The 19,108-nt window shown below is 39.3% G+C and overlaps 1 protein-coding gene across 2 annotated transcripts in view; it reads left to right on the top strand.

The window, feature by feature from the left end:
• Positions 1-19,108, top strand: part of ST8SIA6 (ST8 alpha-N-acetyl-neuraminide alpha-2,8-sialyltransferase 6) — a 137,453-nt gene that overhangs the window by 77,328 nt on the left and 41,017 nt on the right. For both annotated transcript variants that reach the window (XM_033100517.1, XM_033100516.1), the window contains exon 4: positions 1,861-1,947. In XM_033100517.1, coding sequence (XP_032956408.1) covers positions 1,861-1,947 — 87 coding nt within the window. The remainder of the gene's footprint in view (positions 1-1,860; positions 1,948-19,108) is intronic.

Raw genomic sequence — 19,108 nt, 5'->3', positions numbered from 1 at the left:
ATTTTCATTCAGTCTTTTTTCCTTCATGTTACATTTTTAATAGTTTCTATTGCTATGTCTTTAAGTTTACTAATTTGTTATCTTAGCTCTATATCATGAAAAATGTAATGTCTTTTTAGTTTAATAAATGACATTTAAAAAAATTAAACTCTGACACTTTTAGTCTTTATGATAGGATAGTAATTATCCATTTACTGTGTTTTTTATGGTATGTTTTATGTTGATGACTTAAAATACAATTGTGATTCTCATTGATTTAATTAAATAAGGTATTTGTATCTGGTCCTTCCCTTTCCATTTTTTCTTTAGTTGAGTTTTGTGAGAAAACAATTTTTTTGTTAGTTCGCCTAATGAATCTTGGAACACATAGTACTCTGATTGTTGTCCTGTTTTCAGCATGATCAAATGACTTAAAACCATGTTTTGGTGGTAGACAAAAGACTTCCCTGTACAGGAGAGAATAGTTACAGTGCCATGTATCTCTTGAAGAGCTACAAGTTAAGAGAGACTTGCGTAGGCTGCTGAATGTATATTTCTTCTTTTGAGCTTAACACTGTCATGCAGAGGGCTTCTGGGTATCTCTCACCATGTGGGACAAGCGGTCTTCACTCCATCTAGAACGTGTCACATCCACAGAAAACTTTGGGCTAGAGTATGGATCTCTCAAGACACTCAGTGTACTAGGCTGAGTCTTTGGGCCCATGGAAGTGAGCCACGTCTGTTAACGTTGGAAGCTTATATGCAAGTAAAACTATTTTTAATCTTTCCTGTGATAGCGGTTTGCTTTGTTTCTGTTTTCGTATTTAACTAAGTCTTTCAAGATTCTCAACTTTTCTTAGGTGGGCCAATGGGAACCAAGGGAAAATATTTTTGATTCACCTTGGCAGCAACATGAATGGAGAGAAATCCAAACTATAGATAAACTTCAGGGACAAAGGAGTTACTTGGTTGATTACCTTCCCACTTATAACAAATATCTCCTTCTAGAGATAACTTTGGAGGATCTGCATTTTGCTGGATGGGGATAGAGGAGTGATTTTCCTGACAAGATTCTTTCCTATGCTCTCCCTTCCCCACCTCCCTCACCAACTTGTACTTTTTCTCCTTGTTACAGACCTTTGCTCTCAAATAGCTGGCAAGGAATGACTAAGATACCAATTGAAGGAACATTGAAGGGTTCTTTCACCCAAAAGGGTATTTGAATTTTAAATGATAACCCTTAAAAACTAAAGGCTATTCTGTAATTAAAGGAATTAATACTTAATGATGGAATTTCAGGTAGAAGGAGATCTATTGGAAACTAGGATCCTGATCAACTGTACCTCTGTGCCTATAGTTTTTTATGCCAATATACATCTCTCTTAATTTAGCCCAATCTGGGTTTTTAATGTACTGTTTGGAATTAAAATTTAAGATGATTATTTTGGGGAAATTTTATCTATATTTCCCAAGGTAAATCTATCAACTTAGACTCTGAAAAAAAATATAAACTATATATTTATGGTAAACAGCTATAAAAAATATATTTATTTGCCAATGAGTTAAAGCTGCGGTGAATGACCACAGCATATGAATGTGAGTTGTGTGCTGTCGTGATTTGTTTGTAATACTAGACTTGACTTATGATATGTGCAAATTACACATTCCTAAACCCACATAATAATTCTTTGCGAATTGTATGTTCCTAGAATTTTCAAAACGGTTATGATATTTACTTATTTCGCCTTCACCTTATTTCAAGAAAGATTTAGAGGGCTAAAATGAGTAGACTTAAAAATCAGTAGATTTAGAGCACTTATATATTTGGTTAGCAATATGTGAGATCTTTATTTTCTAACTTCATTATCATTTGACTTTTAGGTATTCAGAGGATGACTACCTTCAGATTATCACAAATATACAGAGCTGTCCATGGAAACGACAAGTAGAAGAGTATGAGAATTTTAGGTAAACATTTTCTTCATAGATAATCTCATATAAAAAATGTTTTGTAGGGAAAATAAGCAACGTGTTTTAAAAAGAAAAGCACAAGGGGCCAAGCGACAATCAGGTGATTTCATTCTAAGACCCTCTCAGGAGGCACCTGGCACTCCATCCCCATCTCTGACATAGAAATTTGTAATTTTGTTACTGGAATTAACTACAAAAACCCCAAGTTCAAAAAGAAAGTTGTTGCTATACTTTGTATTATGTTTTAGACGGTGTTGCTTCTTTGTACCATTTGTATTTGAGGTTTATTTATTTTATAAATAAAATATAATGGCATTAAGGAATGTTTGGAAAACGCAGAAGGGAAAAATCATCCACAGTTCCATCACTTTAGAGCAAAAACTGTGTTCTTTGCTGCCTATTCTCTTACAGCTTTTCTCATTGCCTTTCTAATATCGGCAACATTCAGGAATGGCATTGCTCCAGGTCATAACCCTGGGAGGAGCCATCAACCTAACAAGACCAGGTGATCAATTGATCATTATAAAGCGATTCTGTGCTTGGATAACTTGGAATCCACCCAGACAGAATAAATTGTGTTAAGACAATAGGCTTCGAGGGTACATGGATACTTACCTGGCACCATTTCGCCAATACCTGCTCTTCTGCGCCGCCAGGCCAGTTGTCACTGTGCTGCCTGGTCTACATTGCTCTGTTTCTTTTTTTGGCTCATATTCTGATTCTTTGCTGTGTATCAGTAGAGCTTTTGTCCTATGCCAAGTAATTTTATTATATTACAATCCAGAAATATGTTTTCATCTTTACTGGTTCGTATTTTCAAAGTTTGTGTTAAGCATTAAGTCTCTAAAAAAACCTTCTATGAAAGAGACTTTGCTTTCCCCTAAGATTCTCTAAGAAGTATCTGCTGCTTGGCTTTCCTTACTGTGGGTAGGCAGCTGTTCTTGTTTCCATGATACCATGGTTCTGCCTACCCCACCTTCAGTCCATATATGCTAGAGTCATTGGACCAACGAGCGAGGGGTCCTGGTCTATTCCCATTGGGTGAAAGAGTAAATTCCTGCTTGGGCGAAAGCTGAAAGTGACTATCTTCCCTCCATTGGATAGATACTTGGCTGTTGTGACTTCTTGTGGGATACCACAGAGCATCTGTCCTGTCACTTCAAGGTGAGGGATGGGAAAGGGGATTCCTCTTTATTCATTTCCAGGATACTTTATGTTACACGTTCTGCTATAGACTGAATGTGTCCCCTCAAAAGTCATAAGCTAAAAACCTAATCCCCAATGTGACGGTATTTGGAGGTGGGACCTTTGGGAGGTGATTAGGTCACGAGGGTACAGCCATCATGAGTGGGATTAATGACTATAAAAGAGATCACGGACTCCTTTCTCATACCTTCCACCATGAGAGGGCATGGCAACAAGACACCGTCTTCTCACTAGACCCTGAATCTGCCAGCACCTTTATGTTGGATTTCCCAGCCTTCAGAACTGTGAAGACAAATTCTGTTGTTCATACGCCAGCCAATCATAGTGTTCTGTCAGACCACGTCAAACGGACGAAGACACAGTCCTATTTGAGACTATATTGGAGAGATTAGTGACAGGGAGACCAGATAAAAAGTGACACAGGCACCTGTAACTTAAACGGTCAGTGATCAATGAATGATGGAAGAGTCTGGTTCAGAGAGACCTTTCTACATGTGCAGGACAGGCGAAAAAGGAAGAGGGAAATCTTGAAGTAACGAGCTCTTGAGGATCAATCCAAGATAATTAGCTGGAAAGACTACATGAAGAGTGACAGCAGTAATCAAAATAGTGACAAAGGAGCTTCTACTTCTGGCTCTGAAGTTGATTCCGATCAAGTCTCTGAGAATAATACAAACAAAACAAAGCATACTCAACATCTGTTGGAGAGCATTGGTGAGTTACCAAGGCAGGGAGAATTTACAGGTCTAAGATCCAGAAGAAAGGGAAGCTGAGGGAAAGAGCCCACCATTTGGGGCTGCCTTTCCCCACAGGGAACTGGCCAAACTGCAAAAGCAAAAGCGTGGCTGAGAGGCCGAGAGACTGAGCAGAGCTGCCAGCCATCCCTAGAAAAGCCTCGTTCTCTCTGAAACTGAAGCCCAAACTTGAATCATTTCCATCCTCAATCAGTTTTAAGTCTGCCCGTAGCCTGGATGCCTGATAGAAACCAAACTCCATCCTCTCTGGGAGAAGGGAACCTCATTGAAAGCCTTAAATTATCTCTGCAAGTTTTCACACACAATGGCTCAATTTAAAAAAGAATTCTCTTGAAAGGCTTTTTCTTTCTTTCCTATTTTCTTTCTTTCTTTTAAAAAAAATGGGAGTCTCTTGAAATCTAAAGCTGTATGAGTGTCACTGTGGCAAACTATAATGGGTAGAAGCTATATAGATGGATGGTCTGCCGACAGAATGGATGTTTTCCCTTTTGTACCATCGCGGTATAAAAAGTGGCTCTGTAACCATGATGACAACCCAATGGCCTATCTGTCCCTTCAGGGCCAATTTAAGTAAACATCTGGGACTCTAATAATTATTGCTTATTGTCATCCAAGAGAACAGTCATGATGATGTTTATTTACTTGAATATTTATTTTATTGTAATGTTCTTTTTATGGGCATATTAATAAACTAAATTAGATAAACCCTCAACAAAAGTATGTGCAATTATATCATAATAAACCGCCCACGTTCCTAAATTTTTACTAATATAGCTGGCCAAATCTGGGGAGTTTCTGGCTTATTTATAAAGTGGACATTGCAGAAATGCCCCTTTTACTATAGATATCAGGTCGCTAAACCGTTTTTTTAATTTTTGCACAGCATTTTATACCGAGTTGAAGAAAAGTGAAATGTGAGCTTAAAAAGGTGGTAATATTCTTTTAGCAGGAATTTGAAAAGTTACTTTAAATTCTGAAGAATATGAGCAAGTGACTAGTTTGTAAATCCCCCTGCAACCTGATTACTGCAATTTGCAGCCGCCAATACCTAGAGGCTATTGGAAAATGATGGGACTTCTGTGGTCACGTGATCTCAAAATAAGAGACCTTTTTAAGAATTAATTTTCTTAATAGGCCACTTGCTAGGAGAGGGGATACATTTTATTTATCAACAAATATTTGTTTAGGGTTTACGATGTCAAAGCACAGGAGACCTCCTCAGCCTGGTATAGGATGGGGCACAAAGTAGGTCCTCAATCAACAGATATCAAATCAAGGGATGCATGAAAGTAAACAAGAAAAATACCGGGTTTTCTTGCTGACCTCAAAGAAATTGTAGTCAGTTCGGAGAGACAAAACATAAGAGTATGAATATTTATGATTTAGTGTCAAAATGAGTGATGTATACAAATACTGTAATATATCAATGCATGATAACCATGGGATATGATTTCTTGAACCATTTTGTGGAGAGAGGCAGGACCGAGCTGTGACTCTGAGGATGGGTATAAAGGGTGGGAGAGACCAATACAGGGCGGTGAGACCAGGACTAAACATGAGGAAGTTTCAGGAGCAGTGAACTTGGACTAGAGGGTGCTTGGGATAAAGGGGATACTTATAGGTCAAAGGGGTGCCCCTGATGCACAGGGCTCTGATTATCAGAATAAAGTCCACAAGCTTTCTGTAGATACCTAGATCCCAATAGAGACACTTATATCAAGGGAATCACATGATGAATTTATTATTTTAGAGAAATAATGTTATGCAACATCTTAAGCAGATTGGAGTCTTAGAAGGGAATGAATAGACTGAAGCAAGAACAGTCGGGCTGGTTGTAGAAAGGTGACTATAGAATGATGAAGATTTAAAACAACAATGATGGCTATCAAAATATCAAAGAAGGGACAGTTACTTGACTGGGAGCTTCTTGGGGGCATGGTGGATTTTATTTATCTTTGTCTTTCCAGCAGCCATCACATAGATGGTACCCAATAAATAGCTGGAGTACTTATATCCATGACTGAAGAAATGGCAGGGCTTTGCTTATGATTGCTAGTTTTCTAATTGAAAGAGAAGAAAGAGAAAGCGTAGACGACAAATGAGAAATGTTGGGTCTGGTTGATTGAGATAATAATGGTGCCACTGATAAGTATAAAGATTTCAAAGAGGAATTGCTTTTGAGAAGAGAAGCTCATTCTAGACAGGCTATGGTTAAGCTGCTTTTGGGACAACCAGGTGCAGAAGATGTTTCCTTTTGTAGGATAAATATGAATGTTAGCAAAAATGGACTTTTCTGAAAAAGAAAGGCAACTACTGTTTAAAGTTATTTTATGTCAGAAATACGGCCTTTTAAAAGCCTATCTCCTCAGCAATCTTATTCCCCCCCCCCCCCACTTAACGGTGTTTGTCCTCTTTTTATAGATTATTAAGCTTTTATTCGTTCAATACTTAATTATGAGTCTGAGAACTTGTAGCTGGGATTCGTGTCCATAACTTCTCACAGCCTTTCCCTGGAAATAGCTGAAGCCCATGTCAGTGGTTTCATGAAGCCTTTGAAATTATATGTGAAATTGTATATGTTTCTTAGAAAAAGATTCCTGACAGTCATCAGATTCTCAAGGAGTTCAGGACCCCTTGAATTGAACATAAGTATTTCTAAGAACTCTTTCAAACCTAAGGCTCTATCTACTTTGGGATTTTATTGCTTGTTTTACCTTCCCTGTAAACGTGGTTATCATAAACCTAGGTGTCGCCCTCCCTCAGATTTATCTCTCCCTGTCATCCCGACATTCTAAGTTTCTGTTATGCATTGGCGTTTTTTGTGAGAACACAGTTGAAGCTAGTTAATGAAGGATTGAAGTAAAAGTTGAAGATGTCCTACCCACTCCCCCCCAGTGTTTTTCATTGGCATCTAATTTCAATTGCAGATAGATATATCAAGTTAAGAATATCTAGCCAACTGCCTTCTGCTTTTAAAATCACTAATTGATCCTATTACAGTTTTTTCCCCAAACATAAGCTGATACACATACAATAATTTATGAAAAATCTACCTGGATTTCAGTGTAAGAAGTTATTTATAGGGTTGTTGTATATTTAACCTTATAAGAAACTGCCAAATTATTTTCCAGAAGAGCTGCACCATTTTACACTCCCAGAAACAATGTATTAGAATTCCTGTTGCCCCTCATCCTGACCAACACTTGGTATTATCAGACCTTTTAATTTTAGCCTGACTGTTATTTCATGGTATTTTCAGTTTGTATATCCCGGATAACTAATAACATTTAGCATCTTCACATCTATTTATGGGCCATTCATATTTCCTGTTTTGTGATGTTTCTGTTCAAGTAGTTTACCCATATTTTATTGAATTATCTGAGTTTTTATTGTTGGTTTATAGTTCTTTTTTATTTTTTCATATTTTGACCCCCTTCAGTTAACTAAATTATGGCTCTTCACATTCTCTCCCTCTCATTTTAAGAAAATGATGGATAAGCATTTGCTTGAACTTACATATTTGAAAGTAACATTGATATGCTTAAATTTAAATTAAGCACAGTATGAAATGCCCCTAACTCCTCTTTCCTTCTTCCTCTACTTCACCTTGGAAGTTTCTTGTGATGCTCTGGAAACTTCTGGTAAGCAGGTTTTATCCCAGCAGAAAATCTTTGAGCTTCAATAATTAGTCTAGATTCCCTAGGTAACTTACATGGTAATTACTTCATTAGCTTTTGTGAATTGTTTTCTAACTTAAAAGAAATATATTCGTATGTGTAATCAATTATGAAAAACTAATAGGTACACAAACAACAGTGCTTAATTTTCATTTTACTTTCCTTTTTCCTCCCAGAAATACTCATACTATTGTTTTTCAATGGCTTTTGGACCTTCCAAGACCATTTGATTTTTTTAGATGTCCCCATGTTTCATACATATGAGTTGAATCCAAAATGACTGAATATTATCAATCACTGAAAACGTAGTGGCAGAAAACAATGCTATTATGTAAATGCACATGTTTATTTTAAGACTCGTGCATGAAATATCTTTCAAATTACTTATAGGACAGGTGTGCCTGATTACTTTGTTACAGATAACTATTACATGGCAGCAAATTTATTAAATCTAAAATTATCCCCTCAGGTTTTATTAGATTAAAATTTCTTAAAAGTTATTCCTTTGCTTTTTTCTGTATTGGATATATAAGAAAAGATTCCAATGCTGTATTAGTAGATTCACTGATATTTCTAAAAAAGCAGCCAATGTGCTGCTTTCCTTTTTATTTACACTCCTTAGAAAAAAAAATCAGTGTTAAACAAAGTATACTTACATACTGCATTACATGTGAATTTTTTATTACATGACTTTAACATGACTAAAACAGTGCCATTTGATGATTTAGCTTTGTGAAAGCATACACATTCTACAGGTAAATAGATTAATAAGTTACTGTTTTTCAAGAAATCATAAAACTGAGCAACCAAACTTTTTTAACCAACAACGTTTTCAGCTATTTTCTGAACTCTCTCTCCAACAGTAATCATTATGATTTGATTTGGGTTAGCATTTTGGGATATTACACTTCTTTTTTTTATTCAGTCAACACTTACTGAACACTATTATGTCCCAGGCATTTTATTTTTTAGCACAGATTTCTTGGAGAAAAACAAAAATCATCTCTATTAGTGGGCTGTTTTGGTTTTTACAAGACCATGTTTATTTTTCTGATCCTCTGTTCCCCTCCTCCTCATAACCTTTAAATGTTTGCTGTTTATGATTCATACAGGGTGACTGTGATGATGGCTCAAAGCGATACATATTTTTTTTTAATTTAAGAAGATGTGGGCACTTTATGATAGGTGCTTTGGGTCAGTTGTCAGATTGAAAAAGCTTCTTTTCCTTGTTTCCTCTGCATCAAGATCATTTTTCACTGTTAATATCCTGTCATATCATCTTATTTGTCATGCCATACAGCGTGCCTGTGCATTTAGAGAAGCAACAAAACTCACACCATGTCATGACGACCGCCATATTTAATAATAGAAACTGGCTCTTCTACATTTTGGGACTGTTTCCTCTTTTAGTCTTCAGAATATAAAGTTTATTGTGAAAAATGCATCAAAACTACATGGGATTCATTGATCTTCTAAATTCTATTTCAAAACTTACCTCCCAAGTTATACTCAATAGTAACTATATTGCTGTGTGCTCCCATGTCAGATAAGCCTCCTTCTAGACTGCCCTGCCTTTCAAACCCTCTTTTCCTTATTGCTTTGCTTGCTATAATGCAATGTATGTTCCATTGTTTAAACACTGGTACAATATCTCAGCATATAGACCTTTCTTCAGTGTCTCAACATTGCTCTTTCACTCTGAGTTTACATCTCAGTTGCTTCCCCGTCCTTCGCTTTGATAATTATATTCTTTTATATTTTATTTTACCTTGGTTAAATTCTTATAGTCAAGTACATGAGCTGATCTTTTAGAAAGAGTTGTCTCTCTTCCACCCAAACCTTTAACTATAACATTTCACCTATGGTCAGCAGTGACCCCACATTGCTAAATCCAAAGCCACTTTCTATTCCCATTTGCTCCACCTCTCACCTCTTACCAGTATTCTGAAATTATAGATCATTCCTCGTTCCTTGAAAGATTTTCATACTTGATTTCTGTGTCACTCCATCTGTCCCTTTAGCTCCCCTTCTTCATCCCCGTATCAGTCCATCCTCAAGTCTGGTTTGTTTTTTGGAGTCTCTCTCTCGAACCTGGGAACCTCTGCTGGCACGGTCTCTGTAGCATCGCACTGACTATGGTGGCCGGATTTGCTTCATCATGACCTCTCCTTTGGACCTGCACCCTGGCCATCCTGCACCATGCTGGTTTCATTCTCATCCATTCTCTGTGCAACAGCTGGGTGGATTTTTTTTTGTAAACAGACATTGCACTGCAGTCTGTGGTCACAACCGCTTTCACCTCTGTATCCCTTGCCCCCCAAAATTTGGAATCTATTTTTTAAAAATTGTTTTCAAAACCAGAACTAAACTCCCCCAAGACCCTGTGTTTCTGTCCACTACCTACTTGTCCAGCCTCACTGCTCACCAGACTTCTTCTGACTGTTTGCTCTACCTGAGTTGGTCTTCCCCTTCATCTAATGTACTATACTTGCTTCCACCACAGAGCCTTGACAACGCGGTCCCTTCCACCTCCCCCAACCCCCCTAGTTAACGTGTCCTAACCTTTCAGTTCCCAAATCAGTCATCCCTTCTTCAGGGAGGCCTTCCCTGAACAACTTGATCCAGTTGTTGCTGCCATCCTGTAATGAGGTTCCCCTTCATAATACTGACCACAAGTATGAATTTCCATTTTGTGTGTATGATGGATTTATAGACCTGGATAATCTGTGATCCATGTATTTTATAGAGTGCAAAATAAGGATGGGAAAACATTTTCATCAGGAGGAGCCAAGAATCTTTCTAGATGGTTCTAAAAAAGGGGCCAAAGCTCAGTATAGGAATAAGGGATTGGAAAGCATAGTCAGGTTTCTGGGCTCAGGAGCATAGGCTCAGGTTCAGGTTGGCTCCATGCATCTTATTATTGACTTTTCTTGTTTGTTTTCCATAGTCTTTGATTTTATTTTAACTTTGGTCTCCTGCACGGGTGGCTGAGTTCCTACTAGGACATCTTAAAGGCACCATTTTTACCTTTCACAGGAGGCATTTGGGCAGTTGGTTATTTGTAGTCTCATCATCATTATCATGAGGCTAAGCCACTTCTCCCAACCAGTCTCTTTATCAGCAAAATGGAGATGCTACCTTGCTCGATAAACTATTGCTATTATTACGTTCAGTTTAATATCCTTTTCCTAACTTACAATTAGCATTTTACTAGAAATAGTTTAAACTCTTGGCATCTGTAATAAATAGAGCAAGTCCCAAGTAGCAGTAAAGATATAATCAGTTCAGTTCTAGTCCTCTGCCTGAGGAGACATAGAAACATTTGTAAGGCCCAGTTTGGCTTTTGTGGTGCATTTCATGTGGATTATCCCATGCGTTTGATGAAGACCAGCACTTCCTATTCAGTTTGCTCTGTTTGAATTTTCTTTAATCTTTTCTTGATGGGAAATAGGTCACAGAGAACAGAAAATATGAAGCTTCAACTTTCTAGGTTACAATCTTCTTGTGTATTATTTGCAGCAAAAAAAGATTTACCTTTAATCTGGAGAGTCTATGGCCTGTCCCCACCTTTCAAGATGGCTGGGCAAGTCGGGTTTCGCAACAGGCTCTGAGGTCCAACGAGGAATGACTACGGGTTGCCTGAAAATTAATCAGTCTGATTACAGACAGCAGAGTTACACATCCTGCCTTTTCTCCCGGTTATTTAGCCCTCAGTTGGGACTAAGGGTGGGCAGCTCAGAGTAGGACTGGATCATTCTTATCTGTGGGGTGAAGCCTGAGGGCAGAGATGAAAAGTCAAGACGTGGAGGGAAGCCAGAGGCCAAAGGCAGGAAAATAATTGCACAGTTCCTAGAGGCCAGGCAGAAATAGAAGCTGAGTTTTGGGACTAAAGCCAAAAAGCAGAAGAAGATGAATGCCACAGTGAGCTGGGAGAACTCTGCTGGAAAAATGCCTGAGTTGTGGGCTGGCCTGCAGTAGCTTTCTAGGTAGCTTTCTAAGTAGGGCCCACTTGTGCACGTGAACCAGGCTCATTAAATGACCATGAGTAGAAGTAGCCTCCTACCTGTCTTTCCATCTGTGCAGGACAGAGACCTACCGTTGGCCCAGAAGGAGCCCTTTCATACATATGCATTGCTTTTCACTGAAAAATATAATTAGGATTTGGTTGGGTAAGTTAAAGATCATGAAATAATGAGACCTTTTATAAAAGAAAGTGGTATAAATACAGAATATACTGGAAACATTTTCCTTAGGAAATGCTTCACAGAGTAGCATGTTGGTACAATTACACATAAGATTGACTCAACATTATAATGATAAAACTGTTTTCATAGAGTTCAGAGTATTGATTCAGGATCTTAAATATGTTGCTCGACAATGTATGAAAAAAAAACCAGTTTCTTACTCCTCCCTTTTCCTCCCCTTCAAAATATCTAAAGAGAAGTATAAAATCTGTCAGTAAAGGTTTGGTATAAATGACTTCTTTATATTCTCTTCACGCATTGAACAATAACGGCAGTGACCTGGATTTTTTCTTTTTTTTTGTCTGCAAGATATATTCAGAAATCCAGGCATTCATCTTAACAGTTGATTTTGTATTTTTAGAACATGTGTTTCCCACACTTACGTAATTCACAATTGACTTTAACTTAACAATTTAAAAAAAGTCAGGGCCCAATCATGCGACTAGAGCCCACAGAGGGACCTTGAGAGGTCAGTCCCTTCATAGCTTTGTGCTTATTCAGAATGCCATCTGAAGCCAGCCAGACGGTTGAATAGCTCTCCTGTTTCCAAAGACTTCACAGCCCTGCTTTTTCACAATCTAACTTCTAGATTAGTTCTACTAGTTCTACTGCTGCAATGTGATTCCATTTTCCCTTTATGAGTCTCCGTATGAATTAAAACAATAACAAGTCACCGCTTCATTATGAAAAGACCGTTTCTTTCTGTGTCATGGAAGGCACGGCCCTCTCCCAGTGGCCTGAATCTGAAACCTGTGTGTTACCCTTGACATCTTCTCCTTCAGTGCTCATTTCCAGTCAATCACCAAACCGTAGCAGTTCCACATTCTAAACATCTTTCAAATCTATCTACTTTGCTGTATCCCCAGACACTGTTCTGGTCTAGGTTACTGTGATGGTTAATTTTATGTGTTCACTTGACTAGGCTAGAGTACCCAGTTATTTCATTAAATGCTGACTGCTGTGAAAGTATTGTTGTAGGTGTGGTTAACATCTACAATCAGTTGACTTTAAGTAAAAGAGATTACCCCTGAAATTATTGTGGCAAAGGCTCATCCAATCAGCTGATATCCTTAAGAGCAAAAACTGAAGTTTCCCAGAAAAGAAGAAATTCTGTTTCAAGACTGCAGCATCAACTTCTGCCTGAGTTGCCAGCCTACTTGCCTGCCCTACAGATTTTAGACTTGTGTGGGCCAATGTCTTAAAATAAATCTCTTTAGATAGATAGATAGATAGATAGATAGATAGATAGATAGATAGATAGATAGATAGATAGAGACAGAGACAGGTAGACTATTGGTTCTTTTTCTCTGGAAAGCCCTAACTGATACAATGGTGCTAATTATTTCTTAAACGTTATCTAGTTATCTCTTAACTAGCGTTCTGGTTACCTATTGCTGCATAATCAACTGCCCCAAAACTTGATGGCTTAAAGCAGGGGTGTCCAAACTGCGGCCTGCAATCCATTTTTAATTGGCCCTCAGCAAATTCCAAAAATATATTTAGTTTACTTAAATAAACCAGGTGAGGCAATACGTACTTCACCTCGAGTGAGTGGCCCGGCTGCTTGTGTATTTTACCGCCTACGGCCCTTGGTGAAAAACATTGAAAGAAGTTTGGCCCCCCCTGGCTTAAAGCGATGATTTCATATTTTCCCATGGTTTCATGCGTTGACTGCACTTAGCTGGGGAGCTTTTAACCGAGGGCTTTCATTGAGTTGCAGTCCAGAGGTGAGTGGAGCTGGAATTGTCTGAAAGCTGACTTGCGCTGGCCATCCAAGACGGCTCACTCACATAGCTGGCAGTTGACGTGGACTTTGGTTGGGATTCAGCTTGGACTGCCATCTCAAGCTCCTTCAAAGGAGGCCTGTGCATGGGACATGCGCATCGTGCAATATGGTGGCTGGATTCTCTGAGGCAGTGTCCAAAGAGGGAACATTCCAAGAGACCCAGGCAGAAGCCGGAAGACTTTATATGACCGAGCTTTGGTCATGAAAGTCCCAGAACACCACTTCAGCAGCATTCTCTTGGTCAAAGGAGTCACAGAAGCCAGCCCAGATTCAAGGGGAGGAGTTCAGATTTCACTTCCTAATGTGCGGAGCTACATGTTTATGTAGGGAGAGCGGGAGTGGATGGCGGCCCTCTTCAGACACTATCTTCAACACTGGGTCACTGCCTTATCCTTCTAACTGATCACACCATCTTTATTTCCATCTGTCCTCCCCACCCCATCTGTCCTCCTCACTGAAACCAGGGTGCACATCCTAAAATGCATATCTCGTTGTGTCACTGTCATTGACTGAGACCTTCAATGATTTGCCGTTTCCCATAGAAGAAAGCCAAATTGTCAACCTTGTCTTGCTTGTAAGCCTTCTCATGATAACAGTTCTGCAGCAGTCCCCTCCTAGTATTCTAAGCCAGACAGAATTGCTTTCAGTATTTTGCGTGTTCCATGCTCTCTCTCCTCCTGGCTCCTGGCTTTCACACTCTCTGTTCACTGTTTCTCAGAGTCTTCACTCCTCCACCTCTTTCTCTTGCCTTGCCTGGCTAACTTCTACTCATCTTTTGTTTTTCAGATTAAGCTTTGCGTCTTATAGGGAGCTGAGCCCTGACACCCCAAGTTTGGATTGGATAACTTCCATGTGCTCCTGCCTGCAGGGTGGGCCCAGGTCCTTGGGTTTGCATGAATGTGGAATCGGACTCAGTTCAACCGACTATTACTTTGCTTTATTATTGAACCAGCAAAACATAAACACAAGATTAATGAGTCAAGGAAGTGCATTGTTCCACTCAGAGCAGCACCTAAACGTCTGTAGCGTAAGCAGCCATGGGCAGTGAGTAAGGTGCCCAAACTCCAAACTGTGTGCTCCCCACCTTATGTTGGCCGGCATGTCAGTCTCAAAGGTCTGCTCTGATGTCACAGAAGGAGGTTCCCATTGGGCTACGGTGTCACCTTTGCAGGTTTTTTTTTCTTTAAAAAACCTGGTGTACAGCAGGCCTGGCATGGCCTAGCCCGGCTCCTGACTCTTTGCTCCCTCCATTGCAGTGTGGGACTGATGGCATGATGTTGTCATCATTTGCTGTTGTCTCTCTCCCACTGGATGAGAAGCCCTCCATGGGCATTCACTCTGTTTTTGCTGTTATATCCCTAGTACTGAGAACAGTAGTAAGAGCTTGATTTGCTGAAAGAATAAATGTACGAATGAATGAATGAATGAAATCTTCAGTTTACCCTAAACTCTGTTCCATGTCATTGCATTTGATTTCCGACTCTGCCCTTTTGTTGCTGTTCATATCTGTTCTCCTTCGTGTCAAACACTATCTTTTTCTCAGATGCTCTGTCTTGGTTCCTGGCTTCGAGCAGTCTGTTGCCTAGGCAGGAATTTTCAGCCTTGGCCTTGACTCCATGATCAGCAGTTCCCAACCCTCAGCCCTTTAATACCCAGCTGAGTATTCCCTGGCTTCCTTGAGGGGGAGGGATTTGAATACTGTTTTCACTCGTTTATGCATATAGTCATGAAAACTCAACACAGTTAGAAAATATGTCATCGTAATTTACAAACCCTCTTAAGATGTAGATATTTTCCCATGAAGGTCAGGGAGTGTATCTACATGTCTTGTAACCGTGGCTATGTGGGCTGTGTCAGTGGCTTTATCCCCTCTGTGTGTCTCTTTTAGTGTATTTAAAGCAACATATAGAGGGAATATAGGGCAGTTGTTAAGAGCACATAGACATTAGGACTTGGGTTCAAATCTCAGTCATGTCATTCACTAGCTGTGTGACCTCAAGCAACTACCTTAGCCTCTCTGTGTCTCAACTGCCGCAACTGGCAAATGATAATAAAAATAGGATAATAATAGTGTTTCCCTCATAGGGCTGTGATGAAGATTAAATAGGTTACTATGTGAAGTGCTTAGAAGAATGTCTGGGACATAGTAAGAACCATGGATGCATTTGCTATTATTATTTACACATGAATGTACTTGAGCTTAAAACTCACATATTTTGCTTTTTATATTCCTATCTGGGCCTTTGTTTCGTGGCTCTGTTTCTGGCCCCTTTCTGTCGAATGTTCTATCTGTGTAAACCTGTGTTTCTGTGTGATCGTGCGAGTGTTTCCATTTCCCTCTGGGTATTTCATGGATCTCTACATCCTGGTATTTTGTGTGTGCCTATCTTTTACCTCCGGTCTTCATCTCCTCTGCTTTTCTCAGGGTTTTCTTCCTCTGGGTTTCACGTTTATGTGTCTATCTCTTTTCTTTTTCTTCTTTGTCTCATGCTATGTCCATCTGGGTTGTTGCTTTTTTTCTTGGTTTTTCTACAGTTTTAGTTTACTCTCCTTAGCTTTCGCCTGTCCACTTCTCTTCTGCAGTTACCCATAACATAAAAACTGAAAATTAAAAAATATTTTCTAAATTCATTAAATAGTTTTCTATTCTTCTTTAAAAATTGAGAAGCTTATGCATACAATATTTTCTGTTTTCCTTTGCTTGTATGACTTTCCGTTGATTTTCTTCTGGTTCAGTGACTCTTTGTACAAAAAAAGATTCCCCTGTTTTGCTGACATTTCCTTCTCGAATGTAGTTAACAAACTGTTAACCACCTTCATTGCTTTGCTCTGAAGTCTTCTTCCATTTTCTAGTTCTCCTCTGAATTGTGCTGACCTGTGTGCAAGCTGAGAGCGGAGACAGGGTCTGTTATTCAAATTCATCCTTATATACCTTTTTTATGTTCTTCCTTAATAGATCATAAACACCACAAAGATGGAGGCTGATTATTTTTTCACCAGTGTGTAGACAGCACATCTCAGTTTTCAACACCTACCTACATGCTAAATAAATATGAATGAATGAATGAATGAATGAATATGTCACATGTGATCTACTAACCTTTTATAAGCCCGAATTGTTCTCAACTGTAAAATGAGTGTCAGTTGTACCTATTTTGTAGGATTATTGTGTGGCTTAAATGAGACAATATATGTAAAATATTTAACACACAGAGAGAACGCACTACATATTTGACATTCATATTATTGATACATCAATGAATTAAATAATGCAAGGTAGGGACAGAAGAAAGGCACAAACTGGGGCATCAACAGGAGAGAGGCAGTTGGTGTCTTGCTTGGCCTAAGCTTTGTGGTTTTGACGAAGAAAAAGAAATGTGACTATTTTAGAAATGGTTAGGATGGTAAATAAGTCCCTTGAATTTCTGAAGGTGCTTATATTTTAAAACTCTGTCTCCTAGGACCTTTATTAGAATCTTAGAGAATGGATCCTCCTAACAGATAGCTCTTTCTTAATACTTAGAAAGTGTCTATAACCTCTGCCTCACCCTAACTGTGCCACGTCTCATTAAAGAGTCTTAGAGAGTTTGACAAACAGGACAGACTCCTGTGAGCTCTGGGCTGTGCCACTTAGGTCGTTGATATTCAGTGTCCTATAGTGCGTTGCACGCTGTAAGCCTTGCACAGTCATTAATATTTCCTGGAAATCCAGGAAGCACCCCATTCAGAACTGAAGAATTTTGACCAGACTTGAAATGAATGGAGAAAATAAAAAGGAAAAACAAAGGAAATATTTAACACCTATGGTGGAAAAGAAAAAGGAATTTCCACAATTTTAACAAAAATCCCTTTCTTAAAAGTAGACTTATTAGACCAAGTGTGATGCAAAGATGATTTGGCATATTTTCAGATTCCATCTTTATAGATTAAGGCTAAAAGTATTAAGCCAGATTCTCCCTGAACCGGCCTACTTCTGAGAGGTAAGCACTTTGAAAAGTATGTGAAGTCTTCAATTCTGGAACCCAATGTAGTGCAGAGGGTCCCCATTCTTTTCTGGGGGTACAGAGGAGTATATAGTATTCATGTTTTGAAACTGGACTGTGTGGAGGAAGTTGCTGAGCGTATGACGCAGTGAGGGCTAGGTCCTCAACAAGCTAAGAGTTTCTTTTCCATTTAATAACCTTCATCCCATGGGGGACCCTGTACCCCTCTTCGACGTAAAATGAGAGCCTTGAATGTCTCAGTTACGTGTAGAGTTTGGAGCACTTATGTGTGTGTGTGTGTGTGTGTGTGTGTGTGTGTGTTTTCCAGCCTTTGTGTTGTGTCTGGGCAAGTTTCAGTGACGTGCTACCTGTATTATTTTGGGAACCACTATGTTGTTTGGTGCCATTGTGGAAAGCATCCAGAGGGAAGAAGCTCAAAGGAGGGCATTCACCCCCCACCCCCTCCACACACACCCCAACTACAACACCCTCTAATGTAAATTGCCGAGCATTGAATGTCAAAAGACATAGATTGGTGTCATTTACAACGTGTGCCTTGGTCATGTCACTTAACCTCTTTCAACTCTAGTTTTCTCATCTCTAAAAAGGGAATAATAATATTTCCTACCTCCCTGGTTGTTGTGGGGATCAAATGACGTAGTGGGTGTGAAAATGCTCTAAAAAGGGCACAGCGCTTTACAAGTGTAAGGTTTGTGCATGCTGATCTGGTTGGATATTTGCTATTGTGAAATGGGAAGCTACACATTACAGACCGTTTAGATTATCACGACCGCAGTATGTCTTCTAGCGTCTTAAGTTTGAGCTGCTATAACAAAGTGCCATAGACTCAGTGGCTAGTAAACAATAGGACTATTTCTCACAGTTCTGGAGGCTAGAAGTGTAAGACCGGGGTGGGAGCATGGTTGGGCTTTGAGAGCCCTCTTCCAGGTTACAGAGGACAGCCTTGTCACTGTAACTTCACATGGTAGAGAGCAGGAAGGGGGAGCAATTCTCCGTGATTCTTATGAAGACACTAATCCCATTCCCGAGGGTTCCACTCTCATGACCTCATTTAATCCTAATCACCCCCTAAAGTCCCCATATTGTAATACCATCGCATGGGACACCAGGTGGCCACACCGCTAGTGTTTTCTCCTGAGCACACTTTCTCATTGTTTGCCATGTGGGTAGGCTGAGAATTTCCAAATCTTTAGACTCTGCTTCCCTTTTTATTAATAGTTCTGTCTTCAAGTCACATCTCTCTTCTTGCATTTTACTATAGTTAGGGGGAGCCAAGCAGTTCTTTCAACATTCTGTTTAGAAGAGCTCCTCAATTAAGTATCTATCCCGTTTTGTTGCTCACAAGTTCTACCTTCCACAAAACATTAGAAATCTAACACAATTCAGCCAAGTTCTTTGCCACTTTTTAACAAGAATTGCCTTTTTCCATCATTCAATTACATGGTCCTCTTTTCCATCTGAGATCTCTTCAGAATGGCCTTTAGTG

This window comes from Rhinolophus ferrumequinum (assembly GCF_004115265.2).
Source record: "Rhinolophus ferrumequinum isolate MPI-CBG mRhiFer1 chromosome 5 unlocalized genomic scaffold, mRhiFer1_v1.p scaffold_110_arrow_ctg1, whole genome shotgun sequence".
Classification (NCBI taxonomy): domain Eukaryota; kingdom Metazoa; phylum Chordata; class Mammalia; order Chiroptera; family Rhinolophidae; genus Rhinolophus; species Rhinolophus ferrumequinum.
The sequence above is the reverse complement of the archived record's forward strand: the minus strand, read 5'-3'. Positions and strand labels throughout refer to the sequence as shown.